This window comes from Nelumbo nucifera, chromosome 2 (assembly GCF_055504915.1).
Source record: "Nelumbo nucifera cultivar China Antique chromosome 2, China Antique-T2T, whole genome shotgun sequence".
NCBI classification, from domain to species: Eukaryota; Viridiplantae; Streptophyta; class Magnoliopsida; order Proteales; family Nelumbonaceae; genus Nelumbo; species Nelumbo nucifera.
This window is the reverse complement of record NC_142650.1, coordinates 48,455,578-48,482,524: the sequence shown is the minus strand read 5'-3', so window position 1 is coordinate 48,482,524 and position 26,947 is coordinate 48,455,578. Positions and strand designations below refer to the sequence as shown.

Sequence of the window (26,947 nt, the reverse complement as noted above, 5' to 3'; positions counted from 1 at the left end):
TCTTCATGCATGTCAAATAAGTTAGCTAAGTCCAGCTCCTGGCCTGGAGTTTGTTGGTCAATTGGATCAACAAGTTGAAGTTTGTAATATTGGTTGGCTCTTCTGAGAATAGCCGATGGGACTGGTTTAACATTTTTGAAGATTGCAGCATTTCTGGTATCCTAGATGGCTCGGATAATAGAGATGATATAAGCCAGGTAATGTTTACGGTCTTCTTTCCTTATGGCAGCTTTATTGTAAGAGAACCACCATGATAGGATGTCTCTCGAGCCTGGTTGCAGGAAAGCTTCTGGGTTGAGATCCACTTGGGCTTGCAGCCAGACAGCCTGTGTGAATGGGCATTGGAGGAAAAGGTGGGTTTGTGTTTCATTTTCATCACCATAGAAGGTGCAACTTGTTTCGTTGCTTCCGATAGTTCCCCATGATTTGGTTTTCGTTTTAATAGCATTGGGGAGGAATTTCCAAAGGAATAATTGACATCTGTATGGAGCTTTGTTAGACCAAACTTTTAACCAATTAATCTCTGTGGTTTTCAGCTCCCTATTATTTTGTGAGAGAACTGAGTAGACCGATTTTACTGTGAAGTCACCATTGCCTGATGCCAACCAGAGAAGATGGTCCATAGGAGTCGAACCATTGATTTAAATGGCTTCGACTATCTTTGGTTCGAACCACTCCTGCAGTTTGTCATAGTCCCATCCTGAGCCTACCAACATTAGGTCTTTGACTTTCAAGCTACTTTGAGGGGAGTTTATCTTTGGCCTCGAGATGTTGCCTAGGATTCAAGGGATCCTTTAAGGCATCAACTGTGCTACCATTACCTTTCCTCCATAACACATGTGGCTTGAGATCTGATAAGACTTTGAGTGAGTTTATAAGTTTCCAGATTCGTTTGGAGAATAGAGCTCTATTGAATGGTTTCATGAGATATAAGCCAAGTCCCCCCTCTTTCTTAGGTTTGCATATTTGACTGCATTTAATATTGTGACCTCCTTTCTTTTCTTTGCTTCTAGATTTAGTCAAGCTCTTTGCAGATTGTTGAAGGAAGGAGAGTGTGCAACATTGTGTACATGGGTATGCTCTGAGAGACTGCCTTGAGGAGGGTTAGCTGGCCTGCTTGAGATAGGAGTTTGGCCTGCCAGGAATCCAGTTTCTTGTTGACTTTGTCTATTACTTCACTATTTACTATAGTTTTATTTTTACCTTTTAACAACTTTGCTCCTAAGTATTTTGAGTGGAAAGACATTAGCTTCATGCTTACCAGCCAACTGAGGAGATGGACTCTGTGGGTATTTTTGCTAAATAAGATTCTGGACTTGCCCTTGCTGAAGTACTAGCCTGACAGTCTTTCGAAGGTGATTAGGTTGCTCTTTATATTTAGGAGGGATTCTGGAGTAGCTCTGCTAAGAATGAGGCAGTCATCGGCAAACAAGAGATGGGAGATTGGGGCTGAATCTTTAGCAATTTGGATTCCTTTGATACTTCCATCTTGCTCGCCTTTATAGAGTAGGGCTGATAAGACCTACATTCCTATAATGAACAAATAAGGTGAGAGTGGGTTTCACTGTCCGAGACCCCTTTTTGTTAGAAAGTGTTGATAAGTGCTACCCTTGAGTTTAATGGAATAAGAAGTTGTGGAGATGCATTGCCATGTCATTTCACACCACTCCATTGGGAATCCCATTTTTCTCATTACTTGAATAAGGAATCACCAACCCATTGTATCAAAGGATTTAACCATGTCAATTTTGAGCACTGCCCATTTCTTCTTGCCTTTTTGGGTTTTCAGTTTGTGGATAACTTCCTTGGCTAGGATAATGTTGTCTACTATGCTTCAGCCCTCAATAAAGGCAACTTTATCATCAATTAGGACTTTTAGTATAGGTTTGAGCCTATTTTCCATTACTTTCACAATGATTTTGTATATTGTGGTACATAGGCTTTATGGGTCTATAATGTTCTGCTATCTCTAGGCCGGTTCTTTTGGGGATAAAGGCTAGGAGAGTATGGTTTAATTGTTTTAGGAGTGTTCTGCTATGAAAGAAGTTATGTACCATAGCAATGATGTCACTCCCTACAATGTTCTAGTAATGCTAAAAGAAATAGGCTGTGAATCCATCTGAGCTCGGGGCTTTGTGTGGGTTCATTTGGAAAAGAGCTGCTTTGACCTCTTCAGGAGTGGGTGTAGTGATAAGAGATATTTGTCTTCTTCATAGATCTCTTTTAATGGGAGTCCCTCAAGCCAAGCTTGGATGAAGTCTTCATCTACTCCACTTACATCCAGGATTTGGTTCTTGAGTGTATCTGCAATTTGGTTGGGGTCTGAGAACCATTCTCCATGCTTGCTCCAAACCCATTCTAGTCCATTCCATCTATGCCTATAATTTGTTTTTTGGTGGAAGAAGTTGGTGTTATGATCCCCTTCCTGTAGCCGTAGCTCCCTTGACTTTAGCCTCAAAGTTGCTCCTCATATTTCAGCCAACTGTTATACTGGGCCTCCAGTTCTTTGAGTCTAATGCTTGAATGTTTTCTTTCCTCTAATATGTCAGCTTCTAGTTCTTTCAAGGTAGTGGTGATATCTCCAAAGATCATTTTGTTCCAATGGCGCAACTCTTTTTTGACTGCTTTTATCTTGGCTGCTATTTTGTATGCCCTTGATCCGTTTATTTTTTTCTTCCATTGCTCCTGAATGATTTGACTGCATTCCTCATGTTCTGCCCACATTGGAAGGAAGTGAAAGGGTTTTTTCCCTTTATAGCATAGGGGGGAGGTACTAAGTATGAGAGGGTTGTGATCTGAATTTAATGCTGGTAGGGCATGGAGCTTTATGTCCTGGAACCAATCTAGCCATTGCGTAGTTGCATAGGCTCTGTCTAGTCTTTCATGGACCCTTCTTCTCCCTACTTGGTTATTTGTCCATGTAAAAAATGGGCCAGAACAACCTAAATCAAGGAGGCCAAATTGCTCTATGAAGATCTGTAGGGGTTGTGATGTGTGAACTCTACTGCTTATACCCTCATAGTCCGAAGTGCAGGTGATGTTATTAAAGTCTCCAATCACAATCCATGGAGTATTTAGGAGGTAAGTTTTAGATGTGATCAGGGAGTTCTAGTAGTCCTCTCTGTCTCCTCTACTAGGTTGGCCATAGAGAAGAAAGATAGTCCAATTGTGGTTTTGAGGGTTTGACTTAACTCTCAGTTCTATATGTCTTTGAGAGGAATCAATTATTCTAAAAGAGAGACCCATCTTTCCAACCACAAAGCAGTCCACCACTGAGACCCTTAGCTCCAATACTTGTTGAGTTGTAGTAGTGAAGCTTTCTGTAGAGGGTCTCAAAGTCTTGCTCATTCATTTTAGTTTCGGATTATCAAAAGGCAGTTGAGACTTTATAGCGTGGGGATCTTCCTCTACTTTTCTTGTTTTGGGAATTAATTATAGCTTTAGTATCCAAACTGGATTCTGAACCTTGAGATTGCGCAGGTATTGCAGCCACATTTTGCACAAGTTCCGAGGGCTGACTTTCTTTCTTCTTCTTCCAAGTTGGAGCCTGGGTTGACTCAGAGTGCTTCCGCTTGGACGATTCGCCCCCTTCGTCTGTTATGTTCTCTTTCATCTGAGAGGGTGGTTTCCCTTGGCGGTTCCTTAGACTCTCTGATGCTTCTAGAAGTCTTGGCCTTTTCTCCATAAGCTCATTTTCGGAGTCTTCATCCGAGCTGGCATCTCTCTGAATTAACTTTGCCTACATGCAACCGGTGCAACTTGATGGACCGGAATTTTTAGGGGTTTTTCCAGCTTGAATTCAGCTCTCAACCATTCTCCTGGTGCCTGCAGTGAGTGGTTCTCCAATTCAGTGAGGATCTCTTCGTGAGGGATACCTTGAGGGAGGTGTCTATATTTTTTCCATTGGTGACCTACCAGTCCACAGAAGAAGTAAATTCTAGTAAGGCCTTCATACACGAAGAAGATCCACATTAGGTTCTCTGAGTTTTTGAGAAAGAATCCTCGAAAGAGAGGTCTTCTGAGGTCTACTTCCACGCACATACGGATTATTCTACCTCGTGAGGGTTTGCCTGGTGAGATTGGGTTTGGGATGTCGAGGACCCTTTTGGCTGCACTGGCAATTAACTTCTAGTTCTTCTTCGAGATGTGGCTGCGAGGGATGTTGATGAGTTGCACCCATAAACTTTGGTGCCATATTTTAGTTTTCTCTCCCGAAGATCCTTCATGCCACTTTTCTAGGAGCATCCAGCTTGAGCAAATAAACTAGGGGCCACCTTCCAAGATTCGTTGCATGTCACCCTCGTTGTCAAAGATGAAGACCCATCCTTTGCTGTCGTCATGGTCAATTTCAACCCCTGAGCTTAGATTTCAAGTATTTTTTACAAAGGACTTGATATTTTCCTCGCTCACTTGGATCCTTGGGAAGATTCTTCCCTGTAATGTTCTTGCCACCACGTTGAGGGCTTCCAAGGCAGGTTCGATATGTACTTCATAGACTGAGCCTAAAAAAGTTGCATGTTGAGCCAGTTCTTCGCCTAGCTTAGCAATCTGTCTATCCATTAATGCTGATGATGATTCTATTTTCTGTGTTTTTTGCATGGCTTTGCGTCTCCGCCATTAATGAAGCAGCGGGGTGCTCTAATGGGAGGTGAAAAGCTTTGGCTAGGAAGAGGATGTGGGTGAATGGGTCAGGTGGGAAGAGAGTTAGATCTGCCTTACTGAGCTAGTGGGATTGAGACTTTGCACCTCTTCGCCTTAACAACAGTAATGTGCGAGATTAGCTTGATAGGACCTGTTGCCTCATCTTGTTTGGATTAGCAGTGGTGTGTGAGTTTGAATCAACAACTATGTGTGAGTTTGAGTTATGCAATGTATGTAACTTACTGCATCATTACCAATAGGTCTTCAAATAAGGTCATCCACCTATCTCGGGGGTATCAGGTTTCCCCAATATTATTCTCGATTGTCTCAGAGACTTTGTCTTCTTGTCTCTAAGCTACCCAATATGATAGTAAAATCTCCTGAATTGGAATTATAGGGAATGCCAAAGAATATCCCACCTTTTTATTAATGATAGCTATATATCTTCATGAAGGCTAGTTTTAAAGAATAGGAGGAGCTCTTGGGAGTCCTTGATGTCTATGAAAGGCAACATGTCAAATAGTCAATCTATAAAAATAAGAGGAATTCTTTAGTAAGACACTATTCTAAAATTCTAAAGATTAATCTTCAAAGCTTTAAAAATAAAAATAAAACTTCAGAAGCTGAGTTTATATTTAGGGCTGCTTTCTTGATATCCTCTTGAAATTCCGAGATTAAAAAGTACAACTTTCATTTATGTTATAGAAAGAGTGGCTAATAGAACTTGTTGTTAAAACCGTTAATGGACCGTAAATGGGTTGTTAGTAGGAGTGGGATCGGATTTGAATCGAATAAGGTAATATCCGAATTCGAATCCAATTAGAAAAAATCGACATCCAACGAATATTAAAAATTAACATTCAAATTGGAATTAAATTAAATATTCAAATATTCAATTCGAATTTGACCAATATTAATTATTTTAGGTAATTAATATATATAGAATAAATATTTTATTTATATAAAGTATATAAATATATAAATTATTTATATCATTTAATTATTATATATAAATTATATAAAACATTTAAATATTTTTATATATTATATATAAGAATTAAATAATCAATCGAATTCGGATATTTATCAAATCCAATCAGGTCATATCTGAATTCAACCGATTAGATATTTGAATTTCCGAATTCAATTCGATTATCTCAAATCTCAAATTCAAAATTGGATTTTCGAATACTATTGACACCTCTAATTGTTAATAGGCTTGTTTATGTGTTTAATTCTGTTTATGTCTTATTAAGGGTATTCTTGTAATAACCCCTATTTATTTGAACACCCTAATATATAAGCTAGTGGGGCGTTGCCCCTTAAACACTTTTTGGCAAACTCTCTTCTCTTCATTGCTCTTTTCTCTCTTCTCTTCTTCTTCTTCTTCCAATAACAAAGAACTCTAGGGTGGTGGAAAGTGAAACATCTTTCCCAAAGAGGGAAAGTGGTTATCATCAAGGTTTTCGAACCATCGTTGACCCGGATGGTCAGACCATTTGGCCCGGGAGCCATCTAAACAACTGGTTTCGTTTTACCCCCAACCTGATTTTGGTAAGAAACCGTTGAAAAAGTCAACAACCCATTGACCCGGACGGTTGAACCATTGACCCGTACAACGGTTTTTGACCATTATTTATTTATTTGCTAGAATGGACTGTCCATTCAAACCGGATGATTGGACCATTAACCTGGAAACTAATGGCCAAAACAGTTCCGTTTCTGGATCGTTTTTTAAAACATTGGTTCTCATAGAATATGTTTTTGAGACTCTCCTATTATGCCATCCTTATTGTTTCCTCAATCTTTATGTATGGAGTTGACAAGTTGACAAGGAGATTTTAGTGGAGCTTTTCTAAATGTGAGCTTAAGATTAATTGCATGAAGTTAAACATGATTATTAATTTATAGAAGGGAGTAGAGAAGCCTCATTGCAAGTAGAGATGTGCTTCTCAAGAATTGTGTTTGATAGGAGGGAAATACTAACAAATAAAGTTTTGAACTTTCACTCATTTAGTGAGTTAAACTAGGAGGTAAGCAGATGACCATATGGGTGAGAAGAGCTGAATCATTTAGTGAGTTAAACTAGGAGAGCTCAAGGTTGTGGAATAACTTTGGAAACTAAAGACCTCTAGAACTAAGCTCTTGTTGTGGAGATCCATTCATGATCATGCTAGCCTCCCTGCCTCCCTGTCATGCAGAACCTATTTTAAAAGGAAAGGTCAACTCCTCCTTTCCATATTCTGTGTCAAAATAAGAAAGAATTTTTATAGTATGTTATTATCTTTTGTCAGAGACTCCCTTGTTTGAGAGGATGAACACATTGGGCTTTAGTGATGTATCTTTATTTGAAGATGACAAGCTTGCTTTCCACTTACATTTTACAATTGTGGTATGGCATTTATGGATGAATTGAAACCTCTCCTGAAGTTTCTGACAATCATAAAAACCTCCCTTCAAGTTTAACTTTAACAAAAATCTCTCCTAAACTTTTGATAAACTCAACATAAACCTCCCTTCCCTCATTTTCCCAGATGGGAAAAGGTTTGATTGATGCATTATTTTTTTTTAAAATACACATTTTACCGTTTTGTATATGATGTCACATAAAATGAAATAAACTTTAACTTGAAAAACCCATTTTTGCTGCCCTTTTTTTCCCATTGAAACTCCATCGAGTTCAAACTCATGCCGCCCTTTTTTCTCTCTGAAACTCCATCGAGTTCATACTCATGCCACCTTTTTTTCTACTTGAAACTTCATTGAGTTCAGACACATGCCATGGAGACGATATACAAACCTGTGATGGTAAAAGCAAGCAGTTCTTACTATTGATAAACCAATCTGGTAGAAAGCACTCCATTGTTTTTACCTCAAAATGTCCACCAGTTCATTGGAAATCCAACAATAAATACACACTTATAATGCTTATACAAAGAAACATGGACAACAGATCTCAGATCTTGGGTTTACTTTCAATCCAGGTACTAGAATAGTGATGAAGAAAGAACTTCACACATAGGCATACACAAAATGCCTAGATTTGCCACAATTTCCTCAAGCACCAAAAGAATTCTAAGGGTATCTTTAGACAAAGAGGAGAACATGGTGGAGTAGTTTGATTTCTCATATTTCTATAGTTGGCAGTGCAGGAAACAAGCTAGTTGAGATCCAGTGTTACTTGACCTTGCTTAGTTGTATCAAATGAATTAAATAGATTCCTGGCAGACTATAAAAGTATACAAAGTGCTATAAGATCATCTAGTTGGAATCTTCCATTCATCTTTTGATTGAAGCTCTCACAGACTGTATAAAAAGCAAGAGAGTTAAGGGAAAACCCAACCTTCATCAAAGCCTCATAAACATCATTAGGAACAAGAAATCTACGACACCTTCCTAGGTCTAAAAAAGCTTGCTGAACAACCTCAAGAAGAAACTTGTTAAGAGCAACAAATTCTTCAAAGCTCATTGTTCTATTTCGATCGAAATCATACATTTTGATCATTTTCTTGCTAAACAACGGAGAGAGGGAATTCTAAGTTTCCTACTACTAGAGCTCTCTTGAGCTGAGGGGTAGTGATGCTCCCTGTCTTGTCTGAATCAACCAGTTTGAACCATGAATCCTTCAGAATCGCTGTGTTCTCCATTTCGTGCAAAAAGAGGAGTGCAATATGCACCCTTCCTTGGATGTTTGACAGTTTTATAAGTAATAACTACTCCAATTTCATTTGCATTCACTTGAATTCTAAACATTATTTATCTAGTAAAATAAGTGTTTGGGTGCATCTCTTATTTAGAGATGCATGGAAAGTTAATATAACACCCATGTATTACCTTTAGAGGTTGCTAAAACCGACAACAAAGGAGTATTTACCTTTTCTTCTTCTTCTTGTGTGTGTGTGAGAGAGAGAGAGAGAGATTATAAGGCATGCTAGGCTGCATCAAGGGGATATCCATTAAGAAGCTCTGTCAAGCTAAGGGCATTTGAATTTAAATCATCTATGAAAGGCCAAAAAGAACTCTCAAAACATTCACCAACTGTCGGATCTTGTTTGTTCAACACTTCAACAGTGTTTTGAAAGCTTAGTTCACTTTGGGTTGGACAGGTTTAGTAATGTTGCTGTCACAAGTAGCTGAAGATCAGAAATTGAATTAGTGGGGAGCTTGAGAACTTTCTCTACTTGATTGCATATTTTAGAGCTTGTTAGTGATGAAGAGACACCAAGTTTGCCTTTTTTACTTTCTTATCCGAAGCTTCTTGCTCAAATGCGTGTTCCAATGGTTCTTCATTTGATTGTCAGTTCAGCTTGGCACTCGCCAGCGGTTAGATACCATCTATAAAAGAAGCACCGGGTGCCGTATTTATCTATTTTACACCGAAAGAAGAATAGAATAGAAGGCCATAATTTTGCCAGAGGCAAAAGGTAAAATGGGTACTTTAAAAAGAGGTTTATGTTGAATTTTCCAAAAGTTGAGGGAGTTTTTTGTTAAAATAAAATTTGAGGAGAAGTTTTTATGATTATAGAAAACTTCAGCGGAAGTTTTTTGTATTTTATTCATATTTTTATAGGTCAATGCTCTCACCACATGTAGGGGGTCATTTACCAAATGTTAGGAGTGTACCTAGTCTACCCTCTGAAGAGCCATTGGGTAATATCTTTTAAGTGTTCCCACCCCATGTCTCTGCTTGAGAATAATAGGACTATGTGCCCATTTGAGAAGGTTGAAGTGCGGTTTTGGCCTTTGGGGTGGACCCTATATGGACAGCCTACAAATTATGTTTAGTGAAAATTTGAAAAAGCCCAAATAGATTGTCCATCAATCATTTTAACAGCTGTCTGTTTCAACAGCAGTTATTTAAGGCTTGAGCTCAACCCTCCAAAATGGTTAATAGAGAAGATAGCCAGAGCAGTTCAATAAGGGCAGCCCGAATCAGATGGAAGTAGCACCATGCCTTTTGTTTCAATTCAAGTTGATGGTGCCTTTTGTGATCAAAGCTTGTTGGATAGCGTGGATATTTTGTGTATGCGACAAAAATAATTGTTGGGACTGGTTATTGATGCTTTGACTTAAAAAATAAACAAAACAAAAAATGGCTAAATACCATTATCCGAGTCGATGGTTCTATTTCCCGGGTCAATGGTCACTAACCAAATCAACAGTTTATGGCTTTGGAGCAATTTTAATTTTTAAGGTGAAACGGAACTGGTTACGTGACGCATTTCTGGGTCAACTGGTTCAATTATCCAATCCGATTTGGTTTTCAAAACCATTCTCTAAATCTAATAAATTATTGAGTTAAATAATATATAAAGGTTTTTCTTTTTTAATTTCTTATAATTTTTGTTATATTTTTATGTCTAAAAGGATAAACTTGATAAATTATATATAAGATAATTTTGATTTAAAGTATTTGATTCATTAACATATAAACAATTTATTATTTTAATAATATTTTGTTATTAAGGTTAAATTATCAAAAATAAAATTTTAAGTTGCTATTAACATAGATAAGTATAAATTTTGTTTAATTGGTTTAATTGGATCACACCCGATTATCCTGTTAAATAATTGAAACAGGTGTGTTCTATAATTTTGTTCCATTTAATAATTAAGTCAGGTCCGAGCAATTGACAATCCTTGCCAAATTGCTAATTAACAAGCTGCGGCTGAGGTTGTAAACAGCAAGATTGCTCTGCTCTACATAAGAGATGTAGTAGTTCAGTTTGATTGTTCTTATGTCGTTAAACTTGTAAATATGCATGCACCTGGTTTTCCACCCCCCCAGAAATTATGGGTAAATATAATCAAAGTCATTTAGCTGAATCAAAGATGTATTTTGTTGCATGTTAATAGGTCGGTCCTTACTACTGGCTCACTTCTCATTTCCCAGCCAGTCGAGCTTGCGGCAGTCGGTAGTCGCCAGAGGCGGGTGGTTTGATACGCCTCCGGTTTGGTTGTTGAATCATGATTTCTATTCCAAAATCAAATGCTGCTAGTGCCAGCGAGCGAGCTGCGAGAGCCCGAATCCAAACAAAAAATAAAGGTATCGAGCCAATTACATGGTGGGTGTAAATATCTCTGTTTAGGTGGGGACCATCCATTGACTAATGAAGAAACCAGACCTCTGTGTACCTAGACACGTGTCTTTCCCATCAATAATAAATAACAAATAACCATAGTCCTCGAGAGAAGTTGAAACTTGAAAGGGACCTCTGACACCCGTATTTTGTAAGTTAGAAGAATCTCGCTTTTCCACCACATCCGACGGTGCATATACATTTTTCATCCTTTTTTTATTTATCGTATGTAGCTTTTTAAAATGAAAGATGGGGATTCCCACTTCCCATAACCACTAACCTCAGTCTGCCGGTAGTTTTGTAGCTCAGCAGCCTCCCCCAGGTTTTGTGAAACAGAGAGAGAGAAGCACAAACCGGGTGCTGGGGCTACAATATGATAGATCTATATAAGTAGCACAGCCCTAACCTTCCCTACCTCACAATTGAGTGGATTAACACTCACACAGTTCCAGTTCTACCCACCCGATCACATAGAGCTACCCATTTCTCCTGCTTCCTTTCTCTTCTCCTCTCTTCTTTGTGGAAATTTTAGCCCATTTTCTTTCCACACCATATCAGACCAGAAGATGGATTCCTTGAAATCTTGGGTTTCCGAACACAAACTCACCAGCATCAGTAAGTAATTAATTCCTCCTCCTTTTCAATTATTTGCTTTTCCTCTCTGTCCTTGTGGATTATGTAGTGTACATCTCCTAAAATGAAAAAGACTAAAAGGTTTTCTCTGCATCAGGCGCAATGTGGGCATCGGCAATTGGGGCATCACTGGTTTATACGCGTTCGAGAACCCCACTTAAGACGAGCATGAGGCTCATACATGCTCGGTAAGAAGACCCCCTTCATTCATAAATTAGGAACAATGTGGGCTGGAGATCATCTATCCAAACAAGCATTAATGTTTTGAATTTTTTATGGGTGCAGGATGCATGCACAAGCCTTAACCTTGGCAGTGCTCTCTGGTGCAGCGATTGTCCATTATTACGAAAACAACCATTCTGGCGATCAGCTCCCCAACTCTGCCCAAGTTCCCTTAAACAGCTAAATCAGTGTTTGTTTTTTCTTTTACTTTTATTGCGGAAGTTGGTAATATCATGGGTTATTGTCTTTTAGATAGATGATTAGACGAAGGATGAATGCCTTCGTTTTTATGTATGTATATACATATATGACGGAACTATATGAATAGAATTTGTATATTCTTTTTCCCTCGCTTTTTCTTTTTGCTACTAGGATTAAGGATTACCATTATCGGATTAGTCGGTTTTAATCCAAGTAAAAGTACATAGCTGCATCTCGCAAGTCATCGAACAAAAATCTCTCAGAATTTTTCTTCCTCCATTTAACAAACACTGAGACTGCAGCTACAAAAGGCGTTGGTGACCAATGACCACCACATTATGATTAAAAACGTTGAGATCTATCGCCAAAAGGCGTGACCTTGATTCAATCTCACTAAGGACGAACCTTTAATTTGAGAAATTTCTTTAGATCTAATGACCAAGTCACCGGATACGTGTTTGAAAGTGGATTGTGGAACATCCAAAAAAATTAAAATGAATAAAATCAAAAAAATTAATAATGATTTCAATCCTTGCTCACAGCGAAAGCATAAATCAAACCGCTTTCATGGGAAAAGGTAATGAGAGATGGTAGTCGAACATCGTTGTGGCACTGACAGGTAGTTAAACTTGTTTTTAAAACGCTAAACACTTAAATTGATCATTTTTAAAATTAGTTTCTGTTTGGTTTACGGATTTCGATTCCAATGGGTGGAATTGATGGTATTTTTTCATTTGAGAGAATACCTATTTCCTCTCTCTTCCTTGAGAATGAAATCCCATTTGGCCATTCCTGCTATTCTAATTTTTATTCCCTTTTCTGTCTGAACTAAATAGATTATAGGAATGATTATTCTGATTCCAACTATGAACCAAATGGATCTTTATTTTAAATATACTAAGGATTCATTTGATTCATGGTCAGAATCAGAATAGGAATTAAAAACTTTTAGAATCGGAATTGGAATGAACTTTTCCTAATCTGTTTGGTTCAGACAGGAATCAAAATGGAATTAAGAGCAGTTGGAATGAGATTTCATTTTCGAGGAAAGGGAATGGTCAGTAGCTGATTCCTTAAATGGGAGAAATATCATTTCACCAATAATGGGAATGAGATTTCAATTTCATCCACATCTGTACCCCACAAATGCCCTACAGCATATCTCAACCATGTATCTGACAACTTTGAAAGATATTTCCAATACACGCTGAGATGTACTAGGAAAAACTTTGACTGTTGGAGTTTAAGTAAAAACAAAAGCATGCGAGTGAATTAGTGAAATGCCATCCCAAAAACTCTTTCGACAAGAAAGGCTGTTGGCCCCAATAGCCAAAGTTAACCCCCTGTGTAGGCGCAGATGTGATCTCTACAGAATTACCTTACATTTTGCACTTCATCCAATAAAATAAAAGGCTTATCATCTCAAAAATTAGCATCAGCTGAAAATAATAAGGAATTCCCAAATTGGGCGAATGAAGGTGCCAAGGCCCGGTTGGTTTTCATATAGAAATCTCTGCCGAGGGTTGGGGGGCATGTGGAGCATTGGTATTGACTATTGAAGCTCTGGCTCAGTTGAATTCAATAGAGATGACGATCATTTGCAGCCCGGCCTAAGAACTCAAGCCTTGGACCCAGGGTTTGTGTTTAGGCTCCGTATGAGCTGGGCCACTCAGAATTTGGCTCGTCACGGTCCATGATCACTCCCTCCCTCAATAGGAGCTATTAAATATTCTCTTTCTTCTTCTTTACACCTTTCCTCCGTGAGTTGTATTTGATACTATTGCTGTTTCTACTTGAAACAGTTTGGGTTAATCAATCTGAGTTCCATTTCAACTAGAAACATACATGTGTGAGTTTTTAAATAGAAATAGCAATTTGTTTTAACTAACTCAAGATATTTATTTTCTAAATATCTTACATAGAAAAATTTCTCTCACAATTTTGTATTGATCAACCTTAAAATGTAACAACGACACACTGCTGCTATACCATACACCCTTGCTCGTTTTGTTCATTCAAAATTTGTCATTCTCATGGTAAACCAAGTTCTGAAGTCTGGAGATAATTTGTCAGGTTTAATTTTATTATTGCACCCACAAGATGAATACACGTCAATCTTTACCAATGGCAAAATATTCATGTGGGTCTTCAAGAATATCTGACAAGCCTCTTCAAGTGTATTGGATATCCGGTTAATGCTTCACTGGTGAAGACTGATGTGACTCATCTTGTGGGTACATGACATCACCTTGGGCTCTATAAATAAACTATAAGGAAAGAATTTTTAGGCTGTGTTCGGAAATGATGCAAATAAGTGATGTAAATTGTAAAATTGGGTTAGTTTTATATTGACAAATTTATCTTCTTACTAAATAGACATTTAGCGGTAATGGATGCAAACATGAATTTCAATAAAGTATATGCTTCTTTTTTTTTTATCAAAAGCCCATTTAGATGCAAATTTAATTCTTTTTTATTGATGTACTTTTACATCTTATTATCAATGTATATATGCATTGGGCTGTCATTTGTCAATGCATAAATGTAATGTTATCAAACACTGGCAAAAGTGAATCAGAGTACAAATTTACCCTGAACCAGGATTTACACTCCATCTGCATCGTTTCCAAATGCAGCCTTATGTGAACATTAATTAGGCACTTATGATAAGTTCGTGGATTCATGGATTTCAAAAAAGTTGATGGATTCACGATAACTCCAAGATTTCGACTATGTCATATTCATCAATGTTTTATTTGGTTTCAGCTCTTTCATTTCTGCTTTCCCAAATTTGATTCCAATGTTGGGTCCACTCTAGTCCATAACCCATAGCTAATTGAAAGCCCACAACCTCCAGTTACATGAAGAAAAAAGAACTTAGTTTCCAACTATTTATGTTTATTTTAAAGTGAGAATCCAAGGTTCTTTGCTCATCAGCATTCATACATGGAATAGTATTAGGGCTTCCCGTGAATATGATCATACATGATCCAAATTCGTTCATATTATGATATTCTAAGGAGCCACATGGACCACATATGAAGTCCAAAATGTTTTTTTTTTTTTTTTTTTTTTTTATTTCATTGGACTAAATCCAAATCATCCCCATCTAATTCACCAATATTGCTATCTATCTATTTATCTATTTATCTTTCTTTTCTTTTTTCTTTCTTCTTCCTTTTCTTTCTATAAAATGGTGTAAATTAGGTGCCTGATTTGAAGAATTCCTATCGAATCCAGGCCCGAACATCTGGATAATATACTGGAGCATACTCAAGAGATGATGACTTCAGGTAGTACTACTGTGACATGATCTCATAATCTTCGAAAAGGTAAGAAAGCAGAAGATCTGTTAGTCCACTAGACACAAGAGGCCCATGGCGATCTTTCTTAGCCTGATTCTGTTTCAAGAAACCTAGCAAAGCTTCTGATTGACTTGCCGGGAGTGGGGGCCGGGTAACGGATCGTCTTTTCATCGTTTGTTTATCCGAATAAAAAAAGAAAAGGATATTTGGTTTTGTACTATATATTCAACCAAAATTTACATGTTTAAATTTTCTAGAAGTCATTTTAGTCGGTTTTCTTATGATGTTATAACATCTAAGTATATAAGAAAAACAAAGATTTAGTTTAATTATAATCAATTTGAATTTAGATCTCGTAAATATATATATGTAACTGAATGGAATATATAGTATCCTGTCTAAACTTAACCTCTTGACAACCCATTGTAAATTTTGGAATTAAATAAATGGAAGGATAAAAATCAACAGCAATTTTATAATTTAGCAAGAAAATTTGAGAATAAGTACAAGTGAACAATATTTGATTTGTTCTATTTCTCTGAAATAATTCCAATGTTACATAGAACAATAACATGTGATAGAAAATAGAATATTTAATTTACATTTTTTTACCTCAATTACTAACAAAAATTGTAATTTTGGTTAAAATTTAGGGGTTTTTACCGTTCAGTCCACCCTTAGGTGGAGCTACTAGTAGACTAGGGGTGGACTGAATCCTGCCTGTGCATTGATGCCAGATTCACGGACAGGATGCGGTTTATAGGAGGGGGGGGGGGCTACTAGTAGACTAGGAGGGGGTTGCAAATTAGATTTCTGAGGGTATTGCAGTCCAAAAATCCCTTAAATTTATTGAGTGGACTAACTTGGTTAGTTAAGTTATATGTTTATTTCAAAATATTTTATAGATTTTAATGAAAAAAATATTGAAGATCATAAAAGTTAAAGAATAGAAGTAATATAAAGTTATATTGACACTAAAAAATGAAATATAATAATAGAAGTAGGGAGTATAGAAACAAACATAAAGAGGTTAAATTCATCCAAGTTTCTCTGAATAACTCTTCCCATACAGAACATGGTTTTAAATTTTTAGAAAATGTTGGATTGTTTTGCAGGTTATTTTGTGTTGAATCTATTACACAATTATTGATTTGTTACGAAAACTAGTAATATAAACAATATTATTAAGAACACTGTCAATTAATTAAGTGAAACACATGCTAAAAGAAATATATAAAATTCCAAATAAAATGCTAAAAGATTTGGAATTTCAAAAAAAAAAAAAAGGTTCAGACTAGAATGTGAAGTTGCTTATATATCCAAGACTTAAAAACCATGATATATATGAGGTGGAGATTGGATTCAGATTTCAGAGGGAAACAAGTCATAGAGCAACGTTATTCAAGAAGGGACTCACTCATCAGCTTATCCCGAGTCCCGAGTGCATGGCACGGACGAGTTAAAAGTTTAAAGCAAATAACTCTATGATCTTCGCTTTTTGTAGGGTCAGGTTAGAATAAGAAGAAGGCAAGCAAATTAATTAATAGCAGTTAAAGTTCATCAGCACTCAGTGAACATATATATGGTCATTACCTTTTTGAGTGGAAGTGAAGATAGTTGCTGTTGTTAGCCAAAACACTCATGATCGATATAGTTGTTGAGACTTTGAGAGAAATTAATTAAGCCCCATAGTAGCTGAATAGCACAACATTTAGGCAAAATGTTGGAGAATATAATAAATAGATGGACATCCCAACTGCTGTCAAATGTCAATATAAAGACCTATAATTTCTTGAAGGGATTCATATCCCTATTTGGAGTTGGAGCCTTGGAGCCTTGGAGCTAGGGTGTATTGTATATACGTTGGTTTCTACTTTCTAGCGAGTAGCGACTCCTCCTCAGGGCTAAGGCAATCTCAACTCAAACCACTATTTAGTATTTATTGCATTTGCATGGGCCCTGGAGAGTGGAGTGGAGACGACTCACTTTCCAAAAGCTAAAGCCATGAATCCTGATATCCCCTAAACAAATCAGATAAAGAAGACTCTTGCTATTATATTGGGGTACTTGGTGGGTTCTCTTTTTGTTATATTATGCTGAGTTCCAAACAGTGCATATAATGGAGTGAAGGAATGCAAAATCCAACACTCTCAACATTTCATGCATATACCAACCATCCAAAGCCAACTAAGAAACACAACAGTTGAAAACTCCTTACTGCAGCTCTGAAGGGTCTTGTACGCTCGTGCCATTATGTGGTCTGGTTTAATCCTCTCGTGGATTTTGGTGGTTGCCCACATGTGAGTTGTGAGAAGATGGGACAAACAAACACGTGTGTCTTCTTGATGTTTGCCCAATATATTGTTATTATTGCTTTTAATTTTTTTCTTAAAAATAATTTTTATTCAATTTAATTCGAACCTAGCTAGCCCGTGACCTCAATGTTGTCTCAATCACTGCGGTACAACGCAGACCCGACCCGAATATATGACAACCCTACTGCCTGTAACTGGCTCTCCTCGCGATGCTGTGTTCCCTAAACAACGCAGAATGGTACTGCGCTTAACTGGCTCCCCCTCCATGCCATGTCCAGAGCACCAGTTGCCTGGTCCAAACACAGCAGAATTGATAGATACTTAGATAATAGATATACTGCAGCTAGCTAGACATAGGTTTTATTGCTTTCTTTCTTTAATAACAACTAATATGAGTTCTTGTTTGTTAAGACCTGCTGTTTCGTCGCAATTTGGTAACAAAATATTTGTGAAACGACTCTGCGTTTTAATACAAATTCCAAATTCCAAAAATGCTTCAAGAAGAATGAGTGACAGATTATGTGGAATATGCATGATAATTAATGGATGGGATATGATGGAAAATTATTATTAATTAAAACGACCTTTTGCTTGCTTGTTGTGATTTGTGAATGCTAGCTAGTTATGAAATCAGTAGTGCTGCTTCACAACTGGGCAATGGATAATGGCTTACAGTCTAACACAATAAGTGCGGAGCTAGAGTAGATGTAGAATTAGTGTTGAAGAGAATGTGGTTCAAGGAAAGATACAGTTGAGATGAAGAAGAAGAAGACAGAAAAATATAGCTGTGAGCTGTCGTCTCCAGACTGTGAGGTTTCTTTGCACGCATGGATAGACTTCTATACGTACAAAAACACGCATGTAATAGGAAATCTGCGTTGTAAGCATTGCATGAGAGAATTGTAAGACTCACAACCGGTGGAAAGCGACCATTTTTCCATTTCTTTCATTCTCCTTTTTTCTTGTTAATTCCTCTCTCTCTCTCTCTCTCTCTCAACTTATATATTATATACATATATGTTGATAGAGCCTAGCTAGCTAGCAATTAATGTGGTTTTTGAAAGTGACATGTCCCTAGCAAAGTAGAAAATGCTTAATGGGGATATTATGTGTGCTCCTTAATTAGATTGTAACCAATTCAACTCAGGTTACAAGTTATATTTTATATATATATATATATATATATATATATATATATATCTGAAATGTTATTTCTCCATTTTGCCCCCCCTTTTCCACTAAAGCCAACACTACCTGGTACTTGCAATTGAATGTGTATGGAGATGGGAAGGCATGTAACCAGCCAAACTTCTTGTCTTTGGTGTTTTTATCTCATCTCTCTAGATTCTTTTTAAAATGCCCACAAGATATTGTCCGCTCTCTCTCTCTCTCTCTCTCTCTCTCTCATGCAAAAATAAGGTATTTATCTCTCAACTTTATACTTTAATTAAATTTGTTTTCTTTGGCACATTTGCATGTGAATGTACTTTCCCCAAGTGAAACTCACGTGACCTTTGCTAGCAAGTCACAAGAGTCCTACAATAGGGATAGTTTTTATTATGTTAGAGAGAGAGAAAAAAAAAAGTGGAAAATAACAGGGATTGGACAAAATAAGAAACAAAAAACTATGTGGGTTGTGATAATAATGTTAACTAACTTCAACTTTTGATATATATAGCTGGTGATGATAAACAGTAATATGAGCGTGAGGGTGGTAATTTTGTGTTTGAACTACTCTTCTCTTCTTGGTACAGTAGCGTACATACCTGATTTACTACTGGGATTTGGGAACTTACACACCTATACTACTACACAGCCCTACCTTTTGGCTTTTGGCTGATGTACATGTCTTTGCTTATTGTCATCTTACAAACGCTTTGAAACCCCAGTTACGAGAAACTATGTTACAGAATATTGTGAAACGTCACGAGAAGCATTTCCAAATTTAGTAATATCTTCATTGCATGATACTATGATAGGGTCCTCAAATTTGTTCTCCCACCCTCTCTCTCTCTCTCTTGTTTTATTTCTTCACATGTTTAGACTAAGAAAATGTGTGTGTGTGTGAGAGAGAGAGAGAGAGAGAGAAAAGGTCCACACAAAAACGCGTACAGGTCATCAACGCACTACTCAAATCATATCCCATGTTGATTACAATATTTTAGTTAGCACGTAGCAATGTATCTAGCAATATGGCCATATTAGGTATCAGCCTGTAATGAGAAGGCTACGCCAAAAGCTTTCTATCGTACACTTTATTCTATATAGCTGTTAAGGCTTTTTCATCATGTGAAGAGAACAATCAAATCGGCCAAAGAATCTTCTCAAGCTCCCACTTGTTTGCAACTAACAAACCCCAAAACACAATAGTTATATATTTAAGATAATCACCTAAGGTTAAAACATCCTAATTAATTATGCACTTCTTTTTGTTATTATTAATTTTCAACGCTGATTACTTCATTCATTCATTCATTAATTAACCAATTTGCTATTTTTCTTTTAAATTATATTCATTCCTTTGAAGAATTTTCTAATCAATAGAAGTTGTAAAATGAGCATTTCAGTGAGGGTGTCTGTAAATATCTATATATACAAGCTTATTATAATAACATGGAGTTCTTAGCTATATATGAACTGTATTATTCCTTAGTTAATTATTATTACGGTCTATGACCACTTACCTTTTTTGTTTTGCTGGGTAAAATTTGGAAATCTTACACTGAAATTAATGAACTCGACCAACACTGTCTAAGTAGACGAAATAGCACCATTAATTGGGTTATAGAGTATCAGCACTAACAAGTCGATTTATTATATATATAATAGCTAGCCATCTATCATATCTCTTTATTTTGCAAATTTTTTACTCGAACTGGTAATAACATCATTCGATAAGCATCATCGACCCTCAATTGACAAGAGATCGAGATTCAACGTTCAAGTTGGATTTAGCATAATTACGCTGTTCACAATTCTTTAAGGCTGTATTTGGTTCGAAAGAGCCTTTCTCTGCCTTATCTTTCAAACCAAATGGTAAATACAGCGTAAGTGCTTTGATTTTCTTAGGGAAAAATACAAAGACAAATACTGAAAAGTTCAAAATAATCAAACCAATAAATGATAATTTACTACGATAACCAAGAAAAAGCGCGCCAAGGATTAATGCTTATCCGAATGGTAGCATTTAAGACCAAAAGCTGAATGGAGGGATAGAAATATTCCAAATAAGTTAAGACAATTTACGGTGAAGTTATATTTAAAATTCTTAGACAAAGCTCTGTGACATGATGTAATTAATCCTCTTTGTTATTATGAAGACAATTAAACTCAAGATTGATGTTGGGGGCCACAGAATAAGTTGGTTGCAAAGAAATGAAAAGAATTATTATTTAAGCAAGAAGTTGGTTCATGGCATATCATTCTATGGAACATTGAGACTTTGATATTGATTTGAATGACCCAGTGGAGAAATTTAGCATTTTAGGCTGAAAAAGAAAAAAACTCAAAGTCGTAATAAATTGAGATTGAGGAGAGAAACTGGATGTTCATCAGGGTGACATATATATATAACATAATTAATGTAATCTCTATTCTCTAGGCTAATTAAACCAATTGAGATCAAAGAAAAAGGGGAGCTAGCTATAAAAGGATTAAGGAAATAGAGAAGTTGCTTTTCTTGATGAACCCTAACAATTAACAAATAAATTAACACCTAAACGCCTGAAAAGTTTAGGAGGAGCAACATATACACACTAGGGCAATAGACAAGGTCGGAGCAGAGAGAGTGTGTGTGCGTGGGTAGATTGTTGTGTTGTAATGATTAAAGGGCACACATGTGAATGGGTGGGTACGTGGTTTGTCCGTGGTGGAATAGAGACAACGCTGGAAGCAATAGAGAAGGCCTAGGCAGATTTTACATTTGATGATGAAAGGCTGTAAGTTAATTTACTACATCTCATCTCACCGTGAGATCAAATACTACAAAACATACGTACATACACACACAAACTAAAAAGTAAAAACTAGCTAGCTAGGAAATTAATTAACGTAGGAACTGATGAGTAGGCCCATTTGGAGCTGGTGCGGATCCATGGAGTTTTAATACAAAAACTATCTAGGTTTGAGAATGGCGAAAGTCCATGGACCACTGTAGAATACAAGTCAATGGGCCATTTAAGCATACTGGAAATGAGATCATAGATGGAGCAGAGATGTATAAGTCCAAAATGGATGCACATGTGAACCAGGTGTACGGTAATAGACGACCCCCATGGTCATGGTCCATATATATCATTTCTCAGGGGGCACCTTTTTTAGATCATTTTCCTTGATGACAGATATAGCTAGCTTAGCTATGCATGGTACAAAATTCTTGGAAATATTAGCTAGCTACCTAAATAAATAAATTCCTTGGACTCAAATTTCAGCTGCAGCCTGCAGGTACACAAATTATTAGTTAAATACGGGTTTCTTTTTTGACTCGAATTTTGGAGGTCTGTCACCATGCACCATGCACCATGGTTGGAGCTAGCCTCTCACGTAAGTGATCATTTCTTGGATTCAAACTGATTCAGAACCACCAATTAACACTGCTAATTCTGGGTGACTAGTACTCAACAAAAGACATTATATATATATATATATATATATATATATATATATATATATATATACAGTACTGATCATTAATTAGGTTAGGTTGCATGAGACAATATTATTTGAGCTTTAGCTTTAGCTAGCTCCTAATAAGTAATTTTCAAAGAAAACGGTGAAGGTGGGGTTATAAAAGACAATCAGCAAAGGCAGAGAAAGCTAAGAGTCACATGCAATTAAATTGCAAAAGGCCGCAGCTGCTCAGTTATCTTCTTCTTCTTTTGCCAACTTCTTGGTTTATTGAACTCGATCAGAGGGTACTTGCATGTTAGCTTGGACTTCAATCATAAATGCCATAGGATATCCGTATTGTCAAACCCGCACAGGCCGGTGCTGATTTAATCGTTCAACCCTTAAAAATCAGGAGTACTTTAGGAGCAAGCTTGCAATATAAGGGTCAGTGGGTGGGATGGGTCTCCGATTCGTGGACTCAGCTGTCCGATCCGGTCCATGGCCAGGTCTAGATAGGAAATGGCCACAGCCACAGCCACAGCCACAAATGTGAGGTGGCCGGTAGTAAAGATGTGAAACTAAACAACAAGGCAAGCAACAGTTATATCAAGTGTCTGAAAAATCCCTTACACGCATCATAATCACCTTTGTGTCAACCCAAATGTAAAACCCCCAATTTTGAGACATTCTCAACAGAAAGTCATACTCAACTCTACGTATAAAGGTTTTGATTTATGTGGTAGTAGGTCCCATCCATGAGACATGGTGGTGGTCTACCATCTAACAGTTTGATTTTCTTTTTTCTCTTTTTCTTCAAATTTAATTTTCTTTATTCTTTTTTATATATTGTTATTTGTTAGGCTACCGCTACATTTCTTTTCTTTTAAATTTTCCATGATAATTTATAAAAGGGAAATATTCGTAGGCATGACATGAGAAGCTGGGAAATGCCGGGGGAGCGAGAAATTGAGATGGATGGCACCTCGCACCTGTGACTGTGAGGAGGGAAGGAGGAGAGAGAGAGAGAGAGAGAGAGAGAGAGAGAAAAGGCAAGGACAAAATGGTGACGGCGAGAGAGAGAGAGAGAATAGAGAGAGAGACACGTCCCCCGTGAGGAGTGTTTGGAGGCATTCACAACTAAACATCCTTTGACGCTTCCTTCGCAGCTTTCGATGGCGCCCCGATCACGAGCAGATTCCTCCGCGTTAGCCCCACTCCCTCTCTCCCCTCCGACCCCTCCTCTATCAACCCCCGGCTCCTGCCATGCAAAAGCAAAACGCCATTCTCTTCACCTCAATTTACCAAAATGTCCCCACCGCCCTTGTTCATTCCTTCATTCCCTCCCTCCTCCACTTATTACATATTTCTTTATTAATTAAATTTTGAAAATACGAAGACACCCATCCTACAAATAGAATACCTACAGACGAAATGGGCTTCATGATATTCTTTCTTTTTGTTCTAATTACTTTTTCTTTATAATATTCTCAATTATATCAGTTTAGAATTAGATACTATACACATGTTGTTTCTGTTAATTAATTAATATAATATGACATGCCGCACAACCTAGTGGGTACGTATTTATTTAATTAATGATGCTTAGAGATGACGAAATCAATAAGATATATAATAGGCAATTAATGCCCATTATTTGCATTACATCTCTGCTCCTTCTATTATTTGTATTGCACCCAACTTTTAAAATAAAGAGAACCCTGATTCTCTGGTCCCATTCTTGGCCAAGAGATGTTGCCTTTTTTGTTTATTTATTCATACATTTTCCGTTTATGACAAGTTAAAAGAAATCACGGGCTAGCTCCAATTGCAAATCCTGCACTGTAATTTTCTTATAATTTTTTGGGTGTTCTTTTTAATTTTTCAATGATTCCCTGTCTCCATTGGATTGGTACTAGGTCTTGTATTTATTTTTATTTTTATTGTTTTTAATAAGTTCATGAATCATGATACTTAATTCCAAACATTTGTTAATCATACAACTAATGAATGTAATCTGAACTAACTACATGCTTAAACAAGTATTGAGAACTGAAGATGACAAAAAATTTGTAAGCCATAAACCCTATTCGTTGTAGCTTCAACTAATATTACTCTTAAGCAAAAACTCATACTCGCTCATGGGAAACAACAGTTATCCCAAAACTAGAGATCGAAAACAATGAAATAAAGTGGCACTGAAATACAGTGCATAATTACTGGGTGGAAAGGGTTAAGTTTATCCTAATTTCACAACATGACTTACTACAGAACTAAATCAATTTTCCGTAATAACCAAGTACCAAAAAATTATTTGGAAACCAAAAGGAGAAGAAAGAAGAAAAAGAACCGGGAGCATTTCAGATATACATAGAGCTGTGGAGGAAAATGACAAAGGGCAACACGGTAATTTGAAGAGCATATATATTATATATTTTGTTGCGAAGAAGCTGAAGCACTCATGTGGGAAGGAAACAGGTGATCACATAGATTTGAGGGCTCATCCCCCTCTTTAAAACAGACCGAAGATTTTGAGAGAGAGAGACAGAGAGAAGGAGAGGGAGAAAGAAAGAGATGGTTTCGAGGGAGCACAAGAGGGCTGCTTTGTATGAGAAGCTTCAACTACTTCGTTCCGTTACAAACTCTCGCGCAGTAATTTCTCTGTATTTCTGAACGTTTGTTTCAATTAGCATTCTCCTTTGGGTTTTCTTTGTCTTTGCATGTCGTTGATAACAATCCCTGTTCTGGTTTTTCTTTTTCTCTATATTCACGTATATCTGAAAGAACATTCTCGGAAGAAAATTGAAAATTCCTTTGCGATTGGTTGAACATCTTTCTCTCGCTCTAACTTAACTGTTTCCTTCTCTATCTTATTTTCTTCCATCTTCTTTGTGAAACATGTGGGAAATAACAATAAACATATAATATTATAGCAAAGGAGATTAAAACCTGAAATCTAAGATAATCTTTAATTATGTTACACGAGAGAAAATTTGTGTACCAAAGTTTATATTTTCGGGATTTTGCAATCTAGTTTGGAAATCTGTCAACAAGAGAAAGGAAAAGAAGAGATATAGATAGCTAGCCTATTTAGTTTACAAGGGAAAAGTAAAGAAATCATTGAAAGGGAGAAGAAAAATCCAGCCAAGTTATTGGTGCAATTACCATGCATCTAATATACTATTTCCTTTGTGTGCATCGGTGGCAGCTCAATAAAACTTCAATTATAGTGGACGCATCCAAGTATATAGAAGAGTTGAAGCAAAAGGTAGAAAGACTGAATCAAGATATTGCAAATGCGCAGAACTCCAATTGCCAAAATCCATTGCCAGTGGTACGCTCCAATCAGTTCTTTTTATTGTTAGCTTTCCTCTGTTAATTCTGTCTTAATAATTTCAATATTTAACTTTGTCTCTGTCTTTGTTTATTTCTATATATATAAATTCAAAGTGACAAAACCTGTATTTAAATTCCGATTTTATAATTCATGGGCAGGTCACAGTAGAAACCGTAGAAAAAGGTTTTTTAATCAATGTGTTTTCAGAGAAGAGTTGCCCCGGTTTGCTTGTCTCGATATTAGAAGCCTTTGAGGAGCTGGGCCTCAACGTGCTGGAAGCCAGAGTTTCTTGTACGGACAGTTTTCGTCTAGAAGCAGTTGGTGGAGAAGTAAGAATGTGAACTCTTTCTATCTCTATATATGTTTTCTATTTTACACAACCAACTTACTTCTCTCTCTCTCTCTATAACATATCATCACAGACGATTCCTGTAAAGAATGACAAACTGTCTACACCTCTAACACCAACCGTATACGTTCAAACAAATATCACGTGTGAGGTTTTGCTTCACCCAGTGGCTTCTCTGCCTAAATTTATCGGTATTCCAACCACACTATATATATATGTATATATATATATATATATATATATATATATAATTTGGAGGGACAAGATAATGGGTGGTTAGCATTAAGACAGAATTTCAATTGCAGACTTCCATCTCAATCCATATATTGGGACCCTACCCTACTCGCTGCATATATAATGCATGCAATATGTATGTTTATATGGATGGATACATTTTTGTATGAATCATGCTTTTAGATGAGTACTACTGCATGATCAATCACATTTTGATTGGTGTATATATATATATATATATATATATATGATCCTACACGTGCCCATGAATACATGTCTACTATATGTACATGTGTTAATTGTCTTTGTATATATTTATTTCTCAAGGAATGCCACTGAAGCGGATTTTATATATCCATTTTCAGAGTCAAGGACAAGTTGAAAGCATAGATGCTCAAATGGTGAAACGAGCAGTGTTGCAAGCTATCAAGAGCTGGAGTGAAAGTAATGAGCAAGAACAATAGTAGTGAAAACCAAAAGAGGAAAATCTCTTGTTATCCTATGCTTATCTTTTGCCTAATTTTCTTTTTTTTCATGTAGGCTGAGTAATTTATCTAATGAAGCAAAATATTAATTAATCTTCTATATAACTAATTTATCCAATACTGTTTTGGTCGCAAATTTTAAACCAAAATCCACAAAACCACTATTTCATGAAAAATGGCAAAAAAAAAAAAAAGATTAAAACCCTTTTCTTCTCGATATTGATAATTATACAATTGCCTTCATCATTAATTATTACTATTATTTTTATTTTGCTAAGATATCTATATAGTTAGTTAGTTAGTTAGTTATATAAATATACAGAACGAGTGGGGGGAATACAAAAAAATACTTGTTCTGACCAAATATGACGACCTTAATTTGATACCACACCCACACAGGGATAGACCCTCAAGCTAACCAATAGGCTTGAACGGAAGAAAATCCCCTGAGTAGCAAATTTGAGGGAGATTATGATAAAAAAAACATGTGAATGGGGTCTCATGAGAATGTTCTACTTCATTTGCTTTAACATCACTTTT

The 26,947-nt window shown here is 36.6% G+C and overlaps 1 protein-coding gene, 1 long non-coding RNA gene and 1 pseudogene across 2 annotated transcripts; 2 read left to right on the top strand and 1 right to left on the bottom strand.

The window, feature by feature from the left end:
• Positions 1-7,801: 7,801 nt before the first annotated feature.
• On the bottom strand, positions 7,802-8,288 carry LOC148802185 (uncharacterized; annotated as a pseudogene).
• Positions 8,289-10,989: 2,701 nt separating this feature from the next.
• LOC104602479 (uncharacterized) lies at positions 10,990-11,924 on the top strand. The gene is made up of 3 exons (XR_016082868.1): positions 10,990-11,336; positions 11,452-11,542; positions 11,640-11,924. It is a non-coding gene; the product is annotated as an uncharacterized LOC104602479 (long non-coding RNA).
• Positions 11,925-24,454: 12,530 nt separating this feature from the next.
• LOC104602480 (transcription factor bHLH93-like) lies at positions 24,455-26,525 on the top strand. Its single transcript, XM_010266172.3, has 4 exons — positions 24,455-24,654; positions 25,211-25,336; positions 25,498-25,668; positions 26,288-26,525. Exons 1-4 carry the CDS (start codon positions 24,577-24,579, stop codon positions 26,384-26,386), a joined length of 474 nt encoding a protein of 157 aa, XP_010264474.1. The 5' UTR covers positions 24,455-24,576; the 3' UTR covers positions 26,387-26,525.
• The last annotated feature ends 422 nt before the right edge of the window (positions 26,526-26,947 follow it).

Coding starts and splice junctions, on each gene's coding strand:
- LOC104602480 (XM_010266172.3), top strand. CDS start 24,577: ATGGTTTCGAGGGAGCACAAGAGGGCTGCTTTGTATGAGAAGCTTCAA. Junction 25,337..25,497: donor GCCAAAATCCATTGCCAGTG/GTACGCTCCAAT, acceptor ATTCATGGGCAG/GTCACAGTAGAAACCGTAGA. Junction 25,669..26,287: donor TAGAAGCAGTTGGTGGAGAA/GTAAGAATGTGA, acceptor ATCCATTTTCAG/AGTCAAGGACAAGTTGAAAG.